The sequence below is a fragment of the Crocodylus siamensis genome, chromosome 12 (assembly GCF_052110815.1).
Source record: "Crocodylus siamensis isolate JL-2025a chromosome 12, ASM5211081v1, whole genome shotgun sequence".
NCBI lineage: Eukaryota > Metazoa > Chordata > Crocodylia > Crocodylidae > Crocodylus > Crocodylus siamensis.
In genome coordinates, this window is record NC_143406.1 from 49,359,414 (window position 1) to 49,381,509 (window position 22,096).

Here is a 22,096-nt window from a genome sequence, read left to right on the forward strand (position 1 = left end):
ATCCACCTGCACCTTTCCGCCCTCCCAGCTCCTTCCTCTTGCAGCTGTTCCCGGGGCTCATGGTGTGCTCTGTCCTCCCCTTTCTGGCATCTCTCTTCCTACCTCACCTACTGCCCAGCTTGGGGGTGCAGCTGGGATGCTGTCTTTCCCCACCATGGAAGAGAGGTGGGGAGGGGCTGTCACTTCAGCCATTGTGCGTGGACTGTCTCCAGGCTCTTATTGCTTAAACGCCATTCTTCTGCCCCCGCTGCCATCCTCTTAACTTCAGGCTCAAATTTGGCAAGGAGGTGTGAGAATTTGACCTGCTTAGACCCCCTTAACTCTACCAGCGTTGCAATGGGGTAAGTGACTTGCATGTCTTGGAGGAGGTGCCAGCTACAGTGGCCCTCTGCCCTGCTCTCCTGTCTGCCTGCTGGCTCCCCATTGGCAAGGGGGCATTACTTCTCCGTGAAGAGCAGGAGGGAATCTGTCTTGAGGGGCAGGGGAGGTGTCTGAGTGCAGGATACCTTTAACCATTGTAAACCTCAATTTTTCCCATCTTCCCTCTCACTTCTGAGCTCCAGCCCCTATTCTTTGGTTGTGTTAGAGCAAGAATCATGAACCTGTCTAGGCTGAATAGAGCAAAGCTAGTAGGGCACACGGACCGTCCCCAGCTAGTGTGAAAGCACCTAGCAAGTTCAAACGTTTCTTAGTAGTCATCCACCAGCTGGATGCTGTGCTTGAGTAGGGGTGGGGTACAGCTTTCAAAGCAGGCCTGTGGGATGGGGAAGAGGGGAAAACCACTCCCTGGCTGGTGCGTTACCAGCTCTGCTGCCTGGAGGGTCAGTGCAGCTGACACAGCTGTGGATTTCTGAAAATCGGGGATCAATGCAGTCTTGTTTCACATAGGCAGTGAAAGTGGCAGAAGGTGCCAGAAGATGGAGCGTTCAGACTCTGACGGGCTCAGGAGGACAAATGGATGTTGACAAAAGCAGCCTGTCGATATTTCAAATGGGAAATGATGCAAGCAGTAATTACACAGAGCATGAAGATTAATTGCCGGACAGGCTCCGGAATGGAAAGCTGCATTGTTCTCTGGCCATATCGGTCTCCTATTCATTTCTGTTCATGCTCAGGTGCTGAGGCTTGACAGCAGGAAGTGCCTACTGAAATGTAGCCTTTGCAAGATGTTGACATTGGCAGTAGGGTTTCTGTCATGGGAGTAGGATGAGATGGAGCCAAGGATCGATAAATTTACCTCTGAATTGAAGTTCTGTTTTTAGACAGGCAGTAAAACTTTTGCTTGCTGCCCCTCCCCTGCCACTTGTCTCTAGGACCTGGAGCAGTGGTGTTAAGTTAGGAGTAAGTGTGGGAAGGCAAAATCTATTTGAGTGAGTACTCCTTAAATTTGATACTTAATACTTCAAGCTGCAGCACGGGAGATTTAAGCTGGATATTAGGAAGAACCATCTCACTAGGTGGGTGGTAAAGCCCTGGGGCAGGCTCCGCAGAGCGGTGGTGCAGTCTCCATCCTTGGAGGTTTTAAGGCCCAACTAGACAAAGCCTTGGTGGGATGATATATGTGGGGCTGGTCCTGATTTTGAGCAGGGGGTTGGACTAGATGTGACCTCCTGAGCTCCCTTCCAGCCCTCGTTGTCTATGATCTGGCTTTCTAAGAAAGTTGTTCCACATCTTTTTAGGCTGTTCCATACTATTGCTGTTCTTCTACGAGCCCCCACAATTGTACAATCTCCATCCTAAAATGTGGAGTCCAGTCCTGCACACACTACTCCAGTTCCAGCATGGAGCTATGTAAGATTTCTCCATATTTTGTGTCGAGAAGTGGGGCACCTCCAGCAGTCACATGTAGTCAACCCCCTTGCTGAGGCAGGATCTTCCCTACCCAAACCATCCACTACAAATCCATTGTCTGGCATGTTAGTAAAACTACTGTCAACCCTGACACAACACAGACATCACACCTGGACCTACTACAGGTAAAGTAAGAATGATGTAGCTGGGGCTGGGGCTGGTCCTGCTTGGAGCAGGGGGTTGGACTAGATGTGACCTCCTGAGCTCCCTTCTACCCTCATTTTGTATGAGGTAAAAGCCATGTGCAATATTTCAGCTTCCCACTGTGGCTCAGCTTTATCCTGTGGCATCTCTTGGGATTTTTTTCAAGTCATGGGCTCACCTTCAGTCCAGACCTGACCCACCGTTGCTAGTCCAATCCAAGCCAGTCTCCTCTTGGCACGGAGCAGGCACGAGTGTACCAGTGGAGCGGCGGTGGTTTTATGATGTTGACAGTCCATTTATGAGCAATTTTGGTGAAGGATGCAAACTTCCTTCCTCGGTGATCACTATGTGAACGCTTGTCTTCAGAAGCGAGAGGTTAGAGACCTCACTACGTGGCTTCTGCTGCTTTAACTGCTGTTATTTTTACATAGTTTCCCCTCCCTGTCTTTCTTCCTCCTGCACCTGTTCCCCAAGGTGTGAAATACTAATAAATCTTTAACTGGGCCAGGAGAGCCTGCCAACTTGGGGTTTCATCAGGGTTAAATCTCGTGTCACTTGTCTCGGTTGATCATTTGATTGTTCATTTCTTCTTGCCTTGTTACGAGCTCCTGAAGCAGCACAGGGACCCTCCCAACTGTTGTGGGTGATTTTTGCATAAGAAACTGGCTTCTGTTTTCTGTCAAGGCAGGTCACTCGGTTCAAGAGAAGGGGTGCTGGAAGTGTAATGGGAGGTCAGCAACACTTGGCTGAGCTTATTTCCAGGGCTGCAATGTGGTTGTGCCCTCCTGAAATAGCAAATGGGGAGCGTTTCGCTTCCTCCTTCATACCATTTATCACTGTGGTGCGTGGGCCTCCAGCGGCAAGTCTTGTCGGCCAGCGTGTCTGGTGTCATAGCAAAATCAGGCTGGAAGGGACCTTGGAGGTCCCATCTAGTCCAACCCCCTGCTCAAGGCAGGCTCAGCCCCGTCTAAACCTTCCTGAGCAAGTGCTTATCTAATCTGCTCTTAAAGTTTGGGAGCAACCCTCTGTAGCAGGGTGGATGTCTTGCGGGGGCTACAGCTCAGCTGCAGGGGTGAGAAAGAGACTGCATGCCTGCCTAGGAGGGCTGGGCCAGCTGCTGAGGATGACTAGCTGGCCCAGAGGAAGTTAAAAGCTCCCAGGGGGTAGGGAGAGGGCAGGCTTGGGAGGCTAGGGATGGCAGCATCAAAACAGGGTACTCTCTCTGGGTCTGGGAAAAGACCACAGGGTCTGGTTAACCCTTTCTTGTTTGTACTGGGTGTTCGACGATTTATGACTTGTGTTGTGTCCTGTGGGGCAGGTTCACCCCAGGGAAAATAAGCCCTGCCACAGTCTGTGCTGATTAGTATGGGGTAAAATGCCTTCCTGATGCCAAATGCGGTACCTGGTCTGACCCCGAGCGGAGGGTCGGGTTTTCGAAGACCTCCCCTGCAGCTGTGCTGAGCTGATGAAATCACTGTGTCGATAGCCTGATGGCTTCTCTCCATGGAGCAGGTGCTCTGCTGACCTCTGACTGCTGCTGGCTGTATTTGGCGGTTTGTTTTTGCCTTAGTATATTTATAGGCTTGTGCCATTTTTTTTCTCCATTATTTGAACAATGGCTCAGTCTCAGCTGTGGGGCATTTTTGTCCTTTCTCTTTTTATCGAATCCCCCCACGCTCTGCTCTGTCTGCACTTTTTAGCATTGCCGTTTCTACAGCAGTGGTGTCTCGAAGCCTTGCTCGAGATGGGAGCCCTGTGGCCTTGCAGTGAACGATGGGATCTGCCCTGAACATCCACGATCTGAATTAAGACAGGAAGTGACAAGTAGGTGGAACAAACAGTTTGAAAGTGTTGTGGGGCAGGAAGCTGGGGGAAGAGGGGCAAATACACATGGTTACACAGATCAGTTATGAGCACAGCATGTTTCATAAGCCTGTTTCTTGCCATGCAACTATAAAACAATAACCCCGGTGTGCTCCATGTTCCAGTGCCGGTCATTGCACGTCGGGCCACACTTGTTTCTTATGGTGTTGCAGACAATGAAGGAGCAGTGGATAAAGGCATGCACCACGATGGAATCACGTCACGACCCTGGTGACAGTGGGTGAGTCTCAAACCTCATAGCATTGTAATGTGGGTGAAACCCAAATGACCCACAGCCAGATCACACTGTCAAGCTGACACCTTGACTGCCACGGCGGATGGAGCAAGAAAGGGTGCCCCTTTGGGGTCTGTGACCAGTGCAATCACCCCCCACAGCTGGTGCAAGCTGGGTTTGCATTCAGTTTGCTAGAGGCAGGTGTCCAGTGCTCTCCCCTGTGCTCCCTCTTCAGCCCCACCTGTCTCCCCAGGTGTCTTTGTGATGCTCTGGGTCTCTCCGCCCTTGGAAACGTTGTTAATCAGAAGCACCTTCACTACGAGGTGAAGGCAGGCAGGTGTTAGGAAAGTTTCTGCTGGTCAGCTGCTCTGATTCTGCAATTCACTCTCCTGAATAAAGCACTGAGATGTGCAACGTAAGGAGTTAATAGCACGGTAGCCGGAAGGGCAGGGTGTGGAGATGCTGCCCTCCTAGTTCGTCGTCCTGCTAGCTGTACATGGTCCAGCGCAGGCTGTGCAAACTGGACTCCCATCTCCATCTTCCATCTTAAGCCTAATAAAAGAACAGCAAAAAGGAAAGTGGGTTCAGCCAACGGCTGCAACAGCCGGTTCGGACCGAGAAAAGGAGTCCTGTCTTCTTAGACTTGCTCTTGAGTTTTTAGCCTGTTTCCAGAAAATGAGCTGGAAAGTAGGTCATGTTTTGCTATAGGGTTACCATAAGGATCAAGGGAGCTTGTGCTATCTCTGCTGCTCTAAGCATGCTATTAGGAAGGCAGATGTGATAAAGTCCAGCGTTCACGATTGCGTGTGATCATAAAGCAGGCAGCTCTAGAAAGCGCTTTCCCTTCCCTGACTGTTGGTTAGGAAGTAAGTGCCCTCGGAGAGCCGGAGCATAAGACCCAGTGTGGAAAATCATTACCTGGAGTAGTGCGGGGGCACCTCGCTTTTTAGGCAGTGGGAATAGGCTCCTGCTCTTTCTTTGTGCCTTCTTTCGCTGGCGTCTGAAATGGCTTCCTTCACCTGCGGGGCGGACCCCATCCAGCCTATTGAAACCGAACCTGAACGAGGCCTGACTCAGCCCCATGCACGTCCTATCGAAGCCTGGCGTTCACAGTGCAAACCTCCAGGCCCTTTGCTCCCTGCATGTAGCTGCAGCCCAGTAGCTGCCAGGCATCAAGAGCGTTGTATACAAGGGATTTCTGCGGAGACAACCCGCCAGCTGTGGCACGAAAGCCGTTTCAACCCCAGGGGGCTTGGGGCACAGCTGAATAGGAGGAGCCGGCGGCACACGGGATCGGGCCCAGCGGGGCATCCTGCTTCGGAGCCTGCGGCTCGCTTCCCTCTGCATCGGGTCCGTGGCTGCGAAGCATTCGGGCAATGCGGAGCCGGAGTCCTGTTGCCATGGGAAACGGCAAGAGCCAAAGCGCATCGCTCTCGCCTGCCACGAATCCATCCCGACGGGTCTCGGCTCGGGGCTCTGCCCGCGGCTCCCTCGGGTGGGATGTCCGGCTCCCGTGCAAAGGGTCCGTTCTGTCGGCGCCCGCTGCCCTCCGGGACCTTTCAAGGGCCTCGTTAAAACCACCCGTTGCGTTCCCGATGGGGACCGGCCGGCCGCTTCTCCCTTGGGACCTCGGGAGCTGCCGGCAATGTCCACAGCATCTCTCAGTGCTGTGCCAGAAACTTGTAACTGGCTGTACTTTGTATTTACGCCCGGTGTCGGTGACCGGCTCTGCTTTGAAGTGTGTCTTCTCGGGAAGTCCTGGCTGGGCTCTGGGCACTGCGCAGCTCCTGGACGGCGCACCCGTCGCAGACGCGTGGGGCAGGCCGGCAAGTTCAGGCGCTCGTCAGTTGAGGGCTGAGGTCTCGGTGGGACTTCGGTTCTCCGACTCCCCCCCCATTTAGCTGTAAACTGTGAATCTCCACAAAAACCAAATGGACTTAAACTTCCTTAAGGGAACTGGCCCAGTTCTCTCCACATCATCTAAGGGAAATGGCAAATCCCTATAGAAAACGCTCTTGGAAATTTCCATCCATGTTTTGAGCAGCTGGCTGGCACTTTAAAGGAGAAGTATTATGAAATGGGATCTTTAGGTGTTCATAGGTCTATATAAATCTGACTTACTGCTACCCATTGCAAATGTTTTTGCTAGTTCTTATTCAATAATGGTTATGTAACCTTTGGATTATTGGTCTAAGATAAATGTATATAAAGATAAGATGGTGTCAAGTGAGTTGCCTTTACCTTCTTTTTTTATTGCTGTTTAAAATGCATCTTGTTAAAGAAAATATGTTAAGTATTTAGGCTGAATTGTCAGGAGGCTGGTTGAAATAGGCTTTTAGATTATGTGCCGGGAATACAGAGCATGCTTGTCAGTACAACCTTAGCATTAGTCAGGGCTGGCCTAGGATTCAGGGGATCTTATCTGGATTAAGGGCTGGGGTGGATCCAAAGCTAAAGAATTATTCCCAAGTAAAGGCAAGGGCATGCAAACAAGTTACTAAGGGGTAAAGGCAGAGTGGGGCTTTACCTGGCTACTCTGGGGACTGCTTGCATTCATACCCTTACCCCGTGGTAACCTAAAGCTATCTCCAGTAATGCATCTCTTGTCATTGCAGACCAAGGGCACTGGAGGCCGGCTTGGACTTACCACGGGAAAAGAGCATGTGCACAGGCAGGGATGGGGTACATGCCTGTCCCCTTCTACTTCTCAGCGATTTGCATGCCTATGCCCTATGTCCTGGGGAGGGAGGATTTTCTGACTCTGCAGGAACAGCTCCTGATCTGAGTTCGGCTCAGTCCATTTCTGCAGCAGAGCTGGGATAAAGACCTGGAATTTGTGTCCCCCAGAGCGCTGTCCTGCACAGACCACAGCTCATCGGCTCTTCTGCAGTAACGCCCCATACAGACAACCCCTCGAATGGGCTTGGCTCCTCCTTGGTGCTGCTTCTACCACAAAGTGCAGGGGTGCCGAATGCAAACCCTGCTATAAAAGCAAAAGCAGCACCGGGACCGTATCCGTGCATCTGCTGCATCCGTGCCCCATCTCCCCTCTGCATCAGCCCTTCCTTGTCCGATTGGACCTCCCTGGCCTGTTTCGCTGCCTCTGACCGTGCAGCTGGTCCCAAATATTAGGGAAATGAATCATGCCCCGGATCAGGTCCTCCTAACTAACAGCCAGGTGGCCCCAAGCCCTTTGCAAGGACACAAGCCAGAGGCTGCTCTGCTGTCTGCCAGCTTGGCTTGCCGTGCTTTGTAGTAGCTTTGACATGGATTCCTCTGTCTGTGTTGGCATTTGGCATCCCCCTCCCTGGCCAGGGTGAGGAGCTACCAGCAGGTGGAAGGATGTGCCTTTTGCTCTGAGGGCATGCTGCAGCTGCCTCAGTGGAAGGCACCTTTTCCTTAAAATGTCTATCAGCTGAAGCCAGGGGGTGGTGAACCTCCTCCCCAAGGATCAAAAGAGACCCCCTGCTAGAGAGGCAGCACAGGTGAGAGAAATGGGTCTGTTGGAAGAGGGTCCCCCATGGATCTCTGTAGACATTTCAGTGCTGCTCTCTGTGCGAATCCTCCGATATTCAGCAAAGGACTTAGGCTTGTGCTTAAGTCTTAATGGGACTGGAGCCGTGCTGAGCTGTAAGCATGCACCAAAGGGCTTTGCTGGATCCGGGTCTTACCAGCTATGCCAGAACCCGGAGGCGAGGCACAGGGAGCTGCCTGCAGGTGTACGGGATCCAGGATATTTTCAATGCAAAGCCTAGAAATGCCTGCTTGGATGGAGAGGTTTTCACCTTGGAGGTGCCTCTGAAAGGGTAGGGTCACTCTTTGCAACTGTACATCGTTGCGCCGTAATTCCCAAGAGGGATACTTCGTTGGGTGGCTGTGTCTTCTGTTTTATCTGAATATTTTGTTTCCAAAATGACACAGTTGCTGTTGTGGCTTATTTAACAAATCCCCACACACAGTGCAAGCACAAACAAGGAGAAAATAAATATCTGCTAATGGGAACAGATTTGCCTGTTCCCAGCCCCACGCCTTTGCCTAACTCTGTTGGTTTGTACACAGCCCTACTACACAAGTCAGAAGCTTATTGTAAATGAGTTTAGCTGCCAAATGCCAGATGTATTGCATGGGGAAAGAACCTGTTTGATTCCTGGCATAGTCATGGCCTCCTTAAACAAAAGAGTGAAGGTCGCTGCTGCTTCCCCTAGCATCGTTTCCCCCAAAAAGCCTCTGGGAAAGCATACGGGCCGCTTAGGGGAACACGCATCCAAGGGCTGATGTCGTTATGCTAACTAGCTAGCACCCACACAAAATGCAGGGAATTCAAGGGTGAAGGTGGTGATGATCCGGACAAACCTCTGGTGACACCAGGCACGAGCCACGTGAATTTGACTAGTGCTTGCTGCTCCAAATGAGATTTGCCTCCCTTTAAGGATTCATTTACTGGGCTGCTTCTCCTTTTACGTGTTCTAGTGTCAAAATGAATTCAATTGTCTTGCAAAAAACGGACTTGATTCCTTTGCAGATTCTCAGGGAATCCGTTCCCCGCGCGCAGACGCGACACTGTCTGTTTGGGGAGGATGCCGGGGATTTCACAGATTCGCAGAAGTTTAGGGCTGGACGGGGCCTGGTGAGGTCATGGGGTCCAGCCCCTCTGCTCTGGGCAGGAAAGACTGCTGGGGCCAAATAACCAGATTTCTCCTTCCTGACGTAGCTAAAGCCCTATTTCAGCTGTAAAACTGAACCCCGGCTTACTGCACTGGGGATAACAATACAAATCCCATTCAGACCCTAATGGAAACACGTGCACTAGTATTTATTCTACCCACAGCCCTCCCGAAGCAGTGACTTGAAGCCAAGAGCAATGGTGTTACTTGGACCGGACACTTGCGGGGTATGTTGGCACCAGCACAGCGCGATTGGTTTTCTCTCCAAGTCTGCCTAGAACCAGTCCACGCATCGGCCGGCGTGCAGCCGCTAGTGCTCAGCGCTGCTGGGGCGCTAGAGGTTTGATGTTGATAAGCAGGGAATAATGTCCAGTCTCGTTTCTTGGCACTTCTGGTTGGAGCGGGGATGAAAACGTCTGCGCCCGGACCGAATTCCGGCTTGGTGACTTGCTTCCTGCCCTTAATCTCCCTTCTGTTTGCTGTCTTGCGTGCGTGGTTGGATCAAGTCATCTGTGCTTCCGCGGTGGAAGTGGTCCTTGATAATGTGGGAAAATACTGTACTGCCAGCACAGGCCATTAAAATCACATTGATTCAACTGGTTGGCCAATATTTGATATTATTTAATTATGCGCTATAATTATTGGTAGCTACAGACCAATCTGTGCACTGGTCTCCGGGGACCGTTTGTGCTTTCTTGGAGTTGTTTTCCAGTCCTGTTCTCATTTGAAATGAGATCCACTTCAGATGTAAGTGCTCTTTGGGGATCTCGTTGCAGTAGGTCATCAGCGTTTTTGCCACGTAATTATGTATTTCCCTCAAGTATTGTTTGATCTCCCACAGCCCCTTCCCTATCAGTTGCGCAGTATGTAAGCAACTCCCCCAGGTACTAACTGAGGTTAATTAATGGCAATTGCTGGGTTTGAAAGAGGTTTCAAAGTTTGGTCAACAGCAAGAGATAACAGTAAGAGAAGCAGTTCAGAGAGTTGTTCTTCATCCCACTGAAAGCTCTTTTCTTGCCGAAGAGTTTGAATGTGACCTGTTTTAGTTTCGCACCCCGCTTTCTGTCCATCCGTCTGTCTTACATTTTTGTCTTTTTTTGCATTTTTCATGTCATTACAAGCTGGTTCTCAGGAAGCCAGAAATGTTGCAGTAAACTTGATTAGTTTTTCACTGGTCCCAAAAGCACAGGCAGGAGGAAAATACACTTATGAAAAAGGGGAGAACTTGGAAAATGGGTTTTTCTCCCACAGGATGGACCAGTTTTTCAAAACAAAGCCATTTTTGACGCCCCCAAAAACTTTATTTGGAAAAATTTCTGTTGGCCTGGAAGTGGGCAGTAACTACCATGGGTGAGTGGTTTGAATGGGGCCCTGTAATCCACCTGAATGTTCAAAGAAGGATGTTTCCGACTATTTGAGTTGGTCTAATAAAAGATGATCACATTTACCCAAAGACTCTTGTCTGCCTCATTCAGTGGAGGCACTTTGCTGTGGCTGCTGGCCGGAGGAGGGTCTGCACAGGTGTGCCCCACAGCAGCCGTCTCCTCTGATTTTCCAGCTGGAAGAACTTAGTCTTTTAATTGATAGATGTGACTGGCCCAGAGGAATGAGAGGACAGTGACTTTACTGTTGCCTGATGCTTTTCTTGCATGTCTGGGCTGGGAAGGGGCCTGGCTGGATCCATCCCGGGACTGGCACGGGCACCAGCAGTGCTGCCGTCTCACCAGGGCGTCTGGTCTCGGGATAGTCCAGTTCAGCCTGGTGGACTCGGGTGCTCTGGACAGTTTGCAGAAGCACTTGGAGCTGAGCTCACGTGTGAACTTCCCTGCGAGATCGTCCTCAGATCTGCCCTCTCTGTCGCGTTTCTGCTTCCCGGCCTGTGCTGAGCAATAGCGGCGGTCGTGCAACGCCAGAGCATTTCCTCAGCATGTCCCAAAAAAACCACGCACAAGGAAAGCTTCAACAAGGCAAGGCTGCTGCGCCGATCCCACGTGGGAGTTGGGACCTAGGGGGGCCTGAAGCCATCGCTGCCTCTGGGGAGGCTCCAGGGGTCTGTTTCTTCTCCCCCCTGCAGCAGCTGCGCCCCCACGTGACTCCGGTGAAGTGGCCCTGGGTTGATCCATCGCTTTGCTTTGGCCCCTTCCCATACCTGTCGCCTCGTGGATAGTGCGTTGCAGTGGTGCTTGCCAGGCCTGAGCCTGACTGGGCTCTGCCACTGCCCTGCTCATTGCCCTTAGGCAAGTTATTTTGCCTCTCAGGTCCTCTGTAAAATGAGGCTGATGCCACAGCCCTTGTGTGCAGAGTGCTAGTGACAAACACGGGCCCGGTCCTAAGCATTTCTTCCGCTTATCTGTGACAGATTATCCCGAGACAAGAAGCAAGCATGAGTCTCTTGAAGGCAGCTCAGGCTTTCACATAGATTGCAAATAGGAAGACCCCTTATCTAAGCAATAATGCGGGGGGTGCAGGCAGGTGAGAGGCCAGGGTGACGCGGTGGCGCAGACCCCAGCCAAGGCGCTGAGCTGCTGTTGTTTATTAGATGGGGGCAGGAGTGTCTTTCTGGGAGCCACAGCTTCCTCTGGGCCTACAAGGCGAGCCAGGCAGGCTGTCTGAATCGGCCCCGGCTTGTCGCTCGTTTGTCTAGTGCCAGTTGTTCTCAGCCGGGCTGTTGTGGGGTGTCATGCACTACCGGCACGATTAGGTGTGCCAAACAAAGTAGTCCTTGAGATGTCGAAGAGGAATCCCTAGGGTCAGAGCCACTGTGGGCTATCTGGGCTCTGCGATAGAAGCGTAGCTCTGTGATTTTTTCATAGTGAAAAATGAGTGAAAGCAAAGAGCTGGCATTTTCCAAGGGGGGCTTGGCGTCTAGAGGGGGTGAGGACCACTGCTGCGCATGGACAAAAAGACCCGGGGTCTCAGGGAAGAGGTGACGAAGAGCTGGATCTTGCTTCGGATGCGCTGGGGCAGGGTTTGCCTCCGTCCCCTCCGTGCTGACCCACCGGTGCCCGCAGCCTGCCCTGTCCCTTGAAGCCGGGCTAGTGGAAATTTCCTGCCCGTCCCCGCAGCCTTGTGCAAACCTCGTAACAACCTCCCTGGGATTCTTTACCTTTACTTAGCAGAGAAAACAGACCCATAAACCAGGCTTCTTCATTACCCGCCACAAGCAGTCGGGACTGCACGCGATTGCTCAAGAGGGCAGGGCAGCCCCGTGCTCACGTTCCAGCCGGATGTTTGACATCCCCGCCAGAGCAGAGGCACGAGCGGTCTGCTCAAGGCCTGCTTCTCCCGCCCCATCCACCTCTCATCGCAGCAGCTGCCTCTTGTCTGTGCGTCCTAGAGGTGCCAGCATCATGCCCCAGACCTTTGCCACCTTGGGGCTCTGCATTTCTTTCACCATCCACGTTGGCCTGCAGTGGTCACCCGGGGGCCGGGGACTCTCCTCCGGTGGCTGAGCCCTGGAGGGAGGTGCAGAGGCCGGCAAGGCAGGACGGATGGTCTCATGGAGGAGACTCAGGGCTGGGCTTCAGAGAGCTGGGTGTGATCCAGGGCTGAGACACAGGCTTCCTGTGTGCCCTTGGACAAGTCACTTAATCTCCCTGTGCCTCAGGTCCCCACCTGCAGCAAGGAGATGGGGAGAAGCCCTTCTTCACCTCGCGTTGTCTGAGGACGTTGGTCTTGTCAGGGGCCCTCAGCACTCACAGAGGGATAAAGAAGCCTCTGATGTTCCCCAAAGCCCGGCCAAGGCTCTGGGCTCGGATCAGCTCCTTGCTCAAAGCTCCACGAGAGCTGCTGGGAATTTTTCTGAGCGAGGGACACCAGCCCGGACCAATTTGTGCACAAAGGGGCTATTTTTCTTCTCGCTGGAGCTGCTTTCATGAATGTAATGATGGGCAGAGGACTTAGCAAGGGATAAGAGCCCCAGCACGTGCACTGCTCAGGCCCCTGCTCCCAGCCAGGCAGCAATCCCATGCACTGCTTAGCTCCAACAAAACCAAGCCCAAGGTGCCCCGTGCGTCAGGCCAATTGTGCCTCTGATACGGTGTGTCCCCAGCAGTTTGAACTGTGAAACAAGCCACGTTTTCCAACTTGGCAGGATTCCCTAACGAATCCTTGAACCACGGAGCCATGGAGATAAATAGAGTTGACACATCTATGGGCCGGCCTATCGCATTTTATTGCTTTTTTTTTACAATGCAAATCCAGTCCAATTTTTTAAAAGCCATCCCCTTGTGCAGGTCAGGTAGGGAGCATTCGGGTGTTCCTGAGAGATAAGTAACCCATTCCTCAAGGAGCCCAGCACTCATTACCTACCGAGGTTTTGCTGGCATCAGTACCTGGGGCAGAGCTGCACCCTCCAAACGTAAGTACCTCCACACCATGGGTGAACTGAGTTTTAAGCCCTGCATTCGGAGCCTGGGCTAAGAGACAAGGGGTTTTGAGGGTGATGATGCCTTGCAGGCGGGTGTGTCGGAGCGCGTTTCCACGGGTGCAAGTATAGTAACAGGTTCTCGTGGTGGGGTAAGAAGGCAATGATCAGTGACTAGAAGGGGTGTGTGTGTGTGTGTGTGTGTGTACAGACATATAGATATCTATATATATCTATATATATATATATAGAGAGAGAGAGAGAGGGAGAGATCTATATAGATATATATCTATATATAGATATATAGATATATATACACATACATCTATATCTATAGATATATTGACATCTGTAGATATCTATCTATTTGTCTGTCTATATATATCTCTATAGATAGATAGATATTTTACCAAAAAACCCTCCACAGTAATTGCCTTAGAAAAACAGAGGGGGTTTGCCTTTCCATCCCCTTTTTGCTGACTTGGGAATGGAAGAGCCTGTGTTTCTCGCGGGCTGCGTGACATGCCTTCGCCTTGTGGAAGCACATCGTGAAGATCGGAAACCGAGTGCTGCCTGCTTTCGCAGTCTGCAGCCCCTGGAAGGGCTAACCGGGGGGGCTCGTGCCCCATTGGTCTGACCCCCTTGCTGGCTGCCACCTTCGCGGCAGGTCGGGGGCCGTGCCCAGCCACCCCTCAGCGCTGCCTGCTTGGTTTCAGGTCGCCAATGGCTGATGCAGAGTTCGGTGGCATGTCCATAAAGGAGGTGGAAATCGAGGGCAAGCACAAACCCTTGCAGCCTCACTGGTATGAGGTGTACGTCCAGCCCTGCATAGCCGAGCTCCTGGGCTCTACCCTCTTCATCTTCATCGCCTGCTGTTCGGTGATCGAGAACGTGGAGAGCACGGGGCGGCTGCAGCCGGCGCTGGCGCACGGGCTGGCTCTGGGGCTCAACATCGCCTTTTTGGGCAATATCAGGTATGGGGTCTGTGTGGCTCTGGGGTGGGGGGGGCGGGTGGGTTTCCAACGGGCTACCGGTGCCATCCAGGTAAGTGGATCCAAAGCAGAAAACCCCACAGCCCCTTGGAAGGGAGCATGGGCGGGCCCTGTTTCGGAGCTACGTCTGCTGCTGGGTGGGCAGACAGACGGACAGACAGGCTGCCTCACTTGTTTTCCATCGCTCCTTGCAATTCTTTGTTTTACCATATTTTACAAAAAATGCTCCTCTTTGTGATTCTCACAATCCTGTCCAAAGCTAAGGATCATGGTGGCTTGCCCCATGGTAGTGACCTGAGAGCCCAGCTGAGGTCAGAGGTTCTCTGAGCAAGGGGCTGTCCACGGGCAGCTCCTGCCCCGAAGAGCCTGCAGCCCACACAAAGGCGGGGGATAAAGGCTGCGGGGGAAGCAGAGGCATGGAGCAGGGACATGGCTGGTGAGGTGCGCTGGTTCCCAGCCTGATGCCTTGCTCTCAAAGAGCTTTGCAAAGGCAGGTGTCTGGTCAGATGCCCATTTTACAGCTCAGCAAACTGAGGTCCAGAAAGCTGGATCGCAGAACAGTCCAACTAGGAGATTCACTGGACTTAATGACCAAATCAAGGCATTGAGGAAAAAACTCCAGCACAGGACAAGCCCAAAACACCTCGGTCAGTCTTGTCTGAAAGGCTTCTTCCTGTGGTCGGGTAGGAGGTTACAGATCCCGTCAGCCCTCCTTTTTATGGCTTTCTTTTTTTTTTTTAATTGAAGTGAAATTCCCAGCGCCCCCTTTTTAAAATGGCAGGTTGGAGCCTTGCCTTTAAAAGCCATGCAAAGGAGACCTCTCCACTTTTTCAAAGCGTCCTGTTCCTAGCCAGATATCTGCCAGGTTGGGCCTGAATTCACGAGTCATCTGGGTCTCTCTGAAAGGCCATTTTTTGGCACTTATGCCATTCTCTAAGTGAGCCTGTCCAGCTCCGATTTGGGTGCAGAGCTGCTCCGGGCACTGCGGGCTTCCCATCCCATGCTCCCCCCATCACGTCTGTTCAGCATGCGAGGTAAAACCCTCCTCACCCTGCCGCTCCAGGCTGGGGCGGCTGCTCAGCCGCCGGCACCTCCAGGCAGAGGGGGCAGCGGGGACGTTGTCGATGAGGGACAACCCAGCCGTGCTGCCTTGTGCCGTGAGACCGGTGGGAGAAAGGAGAAGTAAAGCACCGAGATGCTTCAAACCAGTAGATGCATCTCTCTGCAGGTGCTCGGGGAGCGAACGTGCATTGTACGAAGTGAACGGTTTTAGGATGCATTCTGGTCCCAGCTGGGCACTAGCTGTCTGCAGGAAGAAACAGGATCCAGTCCCTGCTGTTTCTCCAGTTGCTGGGCCCGCTGCCTGCCCTGGCACAGGGGCATCCCTTCCAGGTGCTTAAGATTTCACCTGGTCTCTGCGTTTATTCCTCCAGCAAAGCCTCTAGGTCAGAGCAAAAGGAGCATCTGCCCAGTGCTCTTTCTGGAGCAACATGGTGGACAGTAGCTGGGGACCTGGCCTGGGAATGCAAAGTGATGTTGCAGGGCACGGGAGGTGATTATATGGCATGACGCTTATTTCCATGAGGGCTAGAGAGCTGTTGGGGGAAAAGAAATTAGGTCCACGGCCTCTGATTGGGGCCGTCCAGTGACCGAAAAGGGTGGAGAGGAGATACTGAAACTCTGCAGTGCTGAAGGGGATGGTCCTCCGCTGGGTTCATGGCTACCCGAGCAGGTGGTGCCTGCACTTTGCGGCGGACCTTTGGGGTCATTTGGCTTGGAGCAGGTCATGGGGTGTGAGGTTAATAATTTAGCATCGGCCTGTGCTGACGAAATCAAGTTGGGAAGTTTGTCTGCAGGACAGAACAACAAGGCTGAGCAAACGGGGCTGTCCTGATTAGCATGCCCCCCACAGACTAGGCTGCAGTCCGGGTTTTGTGACTTATTGCTAACGGGCTATTGTTCAGCGTTATCTGTGTGTGCGTGCGTGTGTTCAGCGTTATCTGCGTGTGGGTTAACGTATAGGCAAGTTGGCAGGGAAAGCCAAGGACCTCGGTAACCGCTGCCGGATTCAGAGGAAAGGAGTGTAAACAAGGCTCAGGCTTTGTGACAGCAGTGGTAGACCTGGCACTCTCCCCGCTGGTGGTTAGATGAGCCACGGTCTGATGCACTAGAAGAGGTGTCTGGGGGGTCCCCGAGTGCCAGCGGCCCCGACTGGGGTGCAGGGTGTTGGACTCGATTTACCTCCACCCCCAAGTGCGCTGCCACCTCTGCCAGAGACCACTTCGTGTGTCATTGGGTTGGAAACAGAGGTGGGAAATTCACCTTTTGAGGTCACTGCTTCCCCCTCCCCAGCCAGGCCCGGCAGGTCCCTGCAGCCTGTTCTGGGGCTCTAACTCAATCCTGATTATTCAGGCCCGTGCCCCAAAGGAGCTCGCGGTCCATTCCCCTTCCTCGTGCCTTTGAACCCTGTATGCCTTCACCTTCCTTGCAGCCAAGCAGTTAGCACGAGGCACTGGCAGCTGGAAGCATGTCCTAAAGGCCCCGTTCCTCGCCTCGAATGACACAAACCCCAATGTGCTTTCTCAAATGGGGGCCAGGCGCTGCAAAGGGTACAGCACCAGCCGGGAAACCTTCCCCAGGTCAGGCCCATCCTTCGCACACTCGGCGCCACCGCAACAGGATGATGTGGGAATTCACACCCACGAAAGCCCACGGCTCCAGGAGGAATCGGACACGGGGCCTGGGAGAAGCCAGCCCCAATCCTCCCGCTCGACCAGCCTCGCTGCTCCAGTCGGGAGGCTTTCTCTGCGGGGCGGGGGTGGTGGGAAAACGTCTTTCTCCTTCCCGGCCCATCTGTCTCAGGGCCAGCGAATTCCCGTTTGCTCTTGTCCTGCAATGCAAATAGCTCCTCTCCCTCCCAGGTGCTTCTCCCCGGTGCATTTAGATATAGAGAGCAATCAGATCCTGTTCCACCTTTGTTTTACTAGGCTAAACAAGACAAGCACTTTCGGCTCCTCGCACAAGACAGCTCTTTAATTAAAGCCGAAGAATAAGACATAATCGTAGTTCCTAAACTCTCTGACTCGGCGGCTTCAACAGCAATTTATTATCAGGATTTATCGGTTATGAAGCGGGTTCGTTAATGAGCGTTCCCCTGGTAATCTCTTTTAATTAAAAGGAATTAGGATTTGTTTCATGTGAGGCGATCGAGGCGCTGTCGCAGGAGCGGGCTCGACCGCGGTGGACGGAGAGCACTGGGGTCAAATTGGTGCGGCCCTTGCGAGGGGGGTCGGCCGTTGTCCCGTCTAGGGGATGGATCTATGCTTGCTTCCACCCAGTGCTTTGAGCTGGCAGCAGCCCTGGACTCCTGCCTGGCGCTCCCTCCAACACGCTGTCTGCGAGAGGCCAGTATTGTCCATGCTGTCCCCATTCCACAGATGGGAATACTGAGTCCCAGGAAGGCATGCCAGGGGACCTGATGCAGGTGCCCTGCCCTGCCCTTCTATTGGCCCCAAACCCAAAGGCAGCCTATGCAGGGTTTGCTAGGCAGCCGTCTGCGGTGGGAGCCGGGCAGGGCATCTCCAGGCCAGACTCTGCCCTTGCTCAGCACCGAGGCAGGATGCCGGCTTTGGGCCTCGGCAAAGAGCGGCCTGTGCCTGACGGGGAAGCAGAGGCAGACAGCAAGGAAGAGCGCCTCTGACCCCGGCGGCTGCTTCCTCAGCCTCTTGCGAGAGGAAACCGCAGCGCCCCGTTCTCGGGGTAGCTCGCCCGGGTTATTTATAGCTGAGCGGCGATGGCACCGTCAGCTGCTGCGAGACCTGCAGGTGCAGGGCTGGGAGCTGTCCGTGCAAGCCCTTCTCTGCCCGGCAGCAACGGTCCCCGACCTCCCTTCCGCCCCATCCCGTTTCGGCCGCCCCCACCTCCGCCGAGCTGCGCTGTGGTCAGGTTGCAGCGCTCTGATGTCTGGCCGGCCGCCAGCGCGGCACCTGGCTTCACCCGTCATCCCACGTCCAGCACCAGCCTGGCTAAAGCCTCCGAGCGGCACACACCGCCCAGACCTGCCTTGACGCTGAGTTTAAAAAACCATGATGTTTAAAGAGGTCTGAACCCAACCCCCAGGTGTGGTTTTGAGGGAGGTCAGCTTCCTAGCCCTGGTGAACCTCTTAACGACTCTCTCTGATTAATTGCAGTGGTGGCCATTTCAATCCAGCTGTCTCCCTGGCGGCGTGGCTGATCGGCGGGCTGAACATCGTGCTGCTCCTCCCTTACTGGGTTGCCCAGATGTGCGGAGGGGCGATAGGTGCTGCCTTGGCAAAGGTATGCTTGTTAGGGAGCAGAAAGGTTTAATCTGAGGGGGGTCATCACAGCCATGGGCACAGGCCTTTGCGGGCCAGGGCATGTTTGGGGGGTTCTGCCTTGCTCCATACCAGCTTGTCCCATGATGCTGGGATGAGGCCGGGGCCATGCTAAGCAAGCGGGCGGGGGAGAGGCCCACTGGGCTTCCTTCTGGTTTTGGCTCTGCCAGGACGCCTGGGTTTGACACCCCGCTCTCCTGCTGGGAGCTTAGGGGTGCCTGTTGCCAACGGGGATGTGCTCGTCCCTGGTACCCGGCTTGTTCATGGGCACTTGATGGCAAGAGCTAGTGACGCAGGACACGCGCAGACGTCTTCTGCAGCCACAGGGATCTCGGCGTCCTGTTCTGCAACCGCCTTCACATCCTGTGCTGGCTACAGCAGCGTCTGCAGACTCCCAAGCAGCCCTTTGGAAACCACTAGGCAGATGCACGAGGACAGTTCCCTCCTAGCTTTGCTAGGATCGATGGGGTCTGGCTCCCTTCCAGTTACCTCAGGGCTGAGGGTCTGTGTGCGCGAGCAGTTAGAGGGGACTTTCAGAAGGTAAATGCCGGGAGTAGACCGACACGACCTCTCCCACACGTGTGCAGAGGAATAAGCCCAAGCCTCGTTCTCTTAGGCCATGACGGCGGGTGAGAGATACGTCAATGCCACGGGCGGGGCTTTCTCCGCCATCACGTCCGACGAGCAGATCCCCGCGGCCATCGTGGGCGAGATCGTCATGACCTTGTTCCTGGTCCTGGCTGTCTGCATGGGAGCCATCAATGAGAAGACCAAGACCCCTCTGGCACCCTTCTGCATCGGCTTCACGGTCACGGCGGACATCCTGGCCGGGTGAGTGGGCCCGGCCTCCCCGGAGACCTGGAGACGGAGCCTGGACGCAGTCCCTAGAGCGGACAGGTGTCCGTTCAGGCCCAGGCACGGTGGGAAACGCGGTGGGGGAAGCGCGCCGGTCTGACCGCTCTCCTCCTGGAGAGGCTCTGCGGTCTGTGCTGGGCAGGTGCCGCAATCCCTTCCATGACTGTCCAGCACCGTGCACCGGCCAGAAATCTCAGCGGGGAGCTTGTGGCACGAGCGCGCGGGAAGGTGCCGGTAAAGCCGACCTTCGGGGACCGGCCGGCCGGGGCTCTCGAGCCAGGCCGAGCTGTTCCCTGGGTCCTGGCGCGCGGATAAAAGCCCCGCTGGCACCGTTGGCTCCGGCGGCAGAGCGCGGCCAGGGCGCTGGGAGCTGGTTCTCGCCGCGGGCTCTCGCTGCTGTCCGGAGGAAAGGCCCAGCCAGCTCGGCCTGGGCGCGCGCTGCCTGCAGGGGATAACGAGAGCCGGCAATTATGAACGCCGAGGGCTGCTGGGTTGCGGCAGGGCCCCCGCACCCGGCGCGCCAGGGCAAACGTCTCTGCTGTGCGGAGGGGGAGGACCGGCGCCGGCGCCCCACGCGCTCCGCCGGGCCCGTGTCACCAGGCCGGCCGCATGCACCTGGCTGGGCCGCGGGCTGCCGCGGGGCCCGGGGCAGCTCCCTGGGCTTTGCGGCCGGGCCGGTCGCTTGTGGAAGCGACGTGTCCGCGGCGGCCTGGACTAGCCGGCTGACCGGTGGCTCCTGTGTCCTCTGTCCTAGGGGCGCGGTATCGGGGGCCTGCATGAACCCTGCCAGAGCTTTCGGGCCAGCACTGGTGGCAAACTACTGGGACTATCACTGGCTTTACTGGGTGGGGCCCATGGTAGCCAGCCTGATCGCGGGGCTGCTGCTAAGGTAGGTGCTGAGACGCGGCGGGGAGGGAGGAGGAGGGCGGCCTGCCCCAGGTGTGGAGGGGTCCCGTGTCCCAGCCCCGGCTGCTGTCGCCTCTGCCTGGCCCCCCTTCCCGAGCCAAGCAGCGGAGCCCATCCTGGCCCCTGCGGGGGCCTGCCCAGCCCTCCCTGGCCCCGAGCCAGATCTCAGGACTCCGGAGGCATGCGCAAGGGGGGTGTCTGGGGCCAGGCTTCATTCGGGATCCGGCCTGCCCCCGCTCGCCTGCCGGAAAGCGCTGGCGGGGGCAGGCGCTGGGCCCGGATACTCACCCTTGCTCTCCTCCCTCCAGGCTCCTGATCGGCGGCAGGGAAATCCGCCTGTTTCTGAAGTGAGACCGGGCACGGGGCTGTGCCTCGGCTGGGTCCGTGGCCCCGCGCGTGTTCCTGCCGGTCGGGAAGCTCTGCCTGCCCCCGCGCTGGCCGTGGCATCGCCGGCGGGGCGGCGGTGCCGGGACTCGCCTCTGAAGCTGGGGAAACCTGCGGGGTCGTCGTGAAGGGTGGGACCACGCGGCTGCACCCCACGGCTCCGGGCGCTGGCCGGCCCGGGGGGCAGACGAGCCGCGGCGGGAGCCTGGAGCGCGGGCGTGCAGGGGCCGGCCGGCGGGACTGACTTGCTCCGGCCGCGGCGGCTCAGCTCTGCCAGCACGCTGCCTCTCGGCCTCCCCGGCGTGGAGGATGCTCCGGGGGCTGCGGGAGGCCCCCCGGGCTGCACCGCTCCGGCAGACGGGGGCCTGGCTCGGCTCTCGCCAGCTGCGAGCGCGGCCGACGGCTCTGCCTGTTGCCAGCCCCAAGGGGCGACCCAAAGCAGAGCAACGGGGGGAGTCCCCGCGCCGGGCGCCCGACCCCGAAGCTCTTTAGGGGAACAGAGGGGCTGAAGGATCGGCTCAGGCCCGCGGGCAGGGAGGCCTCCCCGCCGGCACCCGAGCCAGGCATGCTCCCTCTGCGGCCCGCGCTTCCTGCCGCCACGGGCCGGCTCCTGCCTCGCCGCGCCGCTGGGGCGGGGACCGGCCGGCGGAGGATGCTGGAGCGAGCGGTCCTGAGCCGCAGGGACACGCGGCCGCGTGGGGCCGGGCCTGGTCCTGTCCGCGCCCCTCGTGGCTGCCAGTGCATGGAGCAGTCTTTGCAGCAGGGAGCAGGTCCCTGGCAGCCACTTCGGGGGCCATCACGCTGCTCCGGGGCTTCAGGGGCATGGGCTCGAGTCCTTGCTCTGCCACGTGCCACCTGTGCAACGGGGAGAACAGCAGGGTCCTGCCGGCGTAAGCGTCTCGCAGGCTGTGTGCGTGGTGACACGCTCAGGTGTGCTGGCGACGGACCCACCGTGCTGGCAGCTTGCTGAGTGCACAGGGTTTGCACAGAAAATCGGAGCCCGAGCTTGCGCGGGAGCCAGGGAGCCCCGCGGTTGTGGCGCTGGGGCGAAAGCCAGGAGCGCCGGGCTCCAGCCTCTGTGCCCTGCAAAACTCTGCCACTGCCTCCCAGTGTGGACTTGGGCAAATCACGTCACCCCCTGTATACCTCAGTTTACCCATCCGTATAATGGGAAGAGCGATGCTGACCTGCTCCACAAAGGCGCGGCGGGATGTCTTGCCCAATAAAGTACAGGGTGCCACAGAAGGGCTTTGTGCTGCTGCTGATTTTGCAGGGTCTCACAGTTTGGCCCCCAGCTTCCCGTGCCGGGCAGAAGGCTGCATCCTTCTGGGAAGTTTCCGCCGCCTGAGCGGCTTCCAGGAACGAGGTTAGAGGAAAACACGTTGTTTCCCAGCACTAAGGCCCAACAGGCGTTTAACCGGGAAGGTGTAGTGCTCGCGTGTCCGAGGAAGTGCTGGGGCCCGGCGGGGAGAGGGGCCGCC

The 22,096-nt window shown here is 55.8% G+C and overlaps 1 protein-coding gene across 1 annotated transcript; it reads left to right on the forward strand.

Moving 5' to 3' along the window:
* The first annotated feature begins 13,846 nt into the window (after positions 1-13,846).
* On the forward strand, positions 13,847-21,805 carry AQP8 (aquaporin 8). The gene is made up of 5 exons (XM_090023779.1): positions 13,847-14,097; positions 18,306-18,432; positions 19,087-19,301; positions 20,080-20,214; positions 20,540-21,805. The coding sequence occupies exons 1-5, from the start codon at positions 13,847-13,849 to the stop codon at positions 20,580-20,582; spliced, it is 771 nt and encodes a 256-aa protein (XP_089879905.1). The 3' UTR covers positions 20,583-21,805.
* The last annotated feature ends 291 nt before the right edge of the window (positions 21,806-22,096 follow it).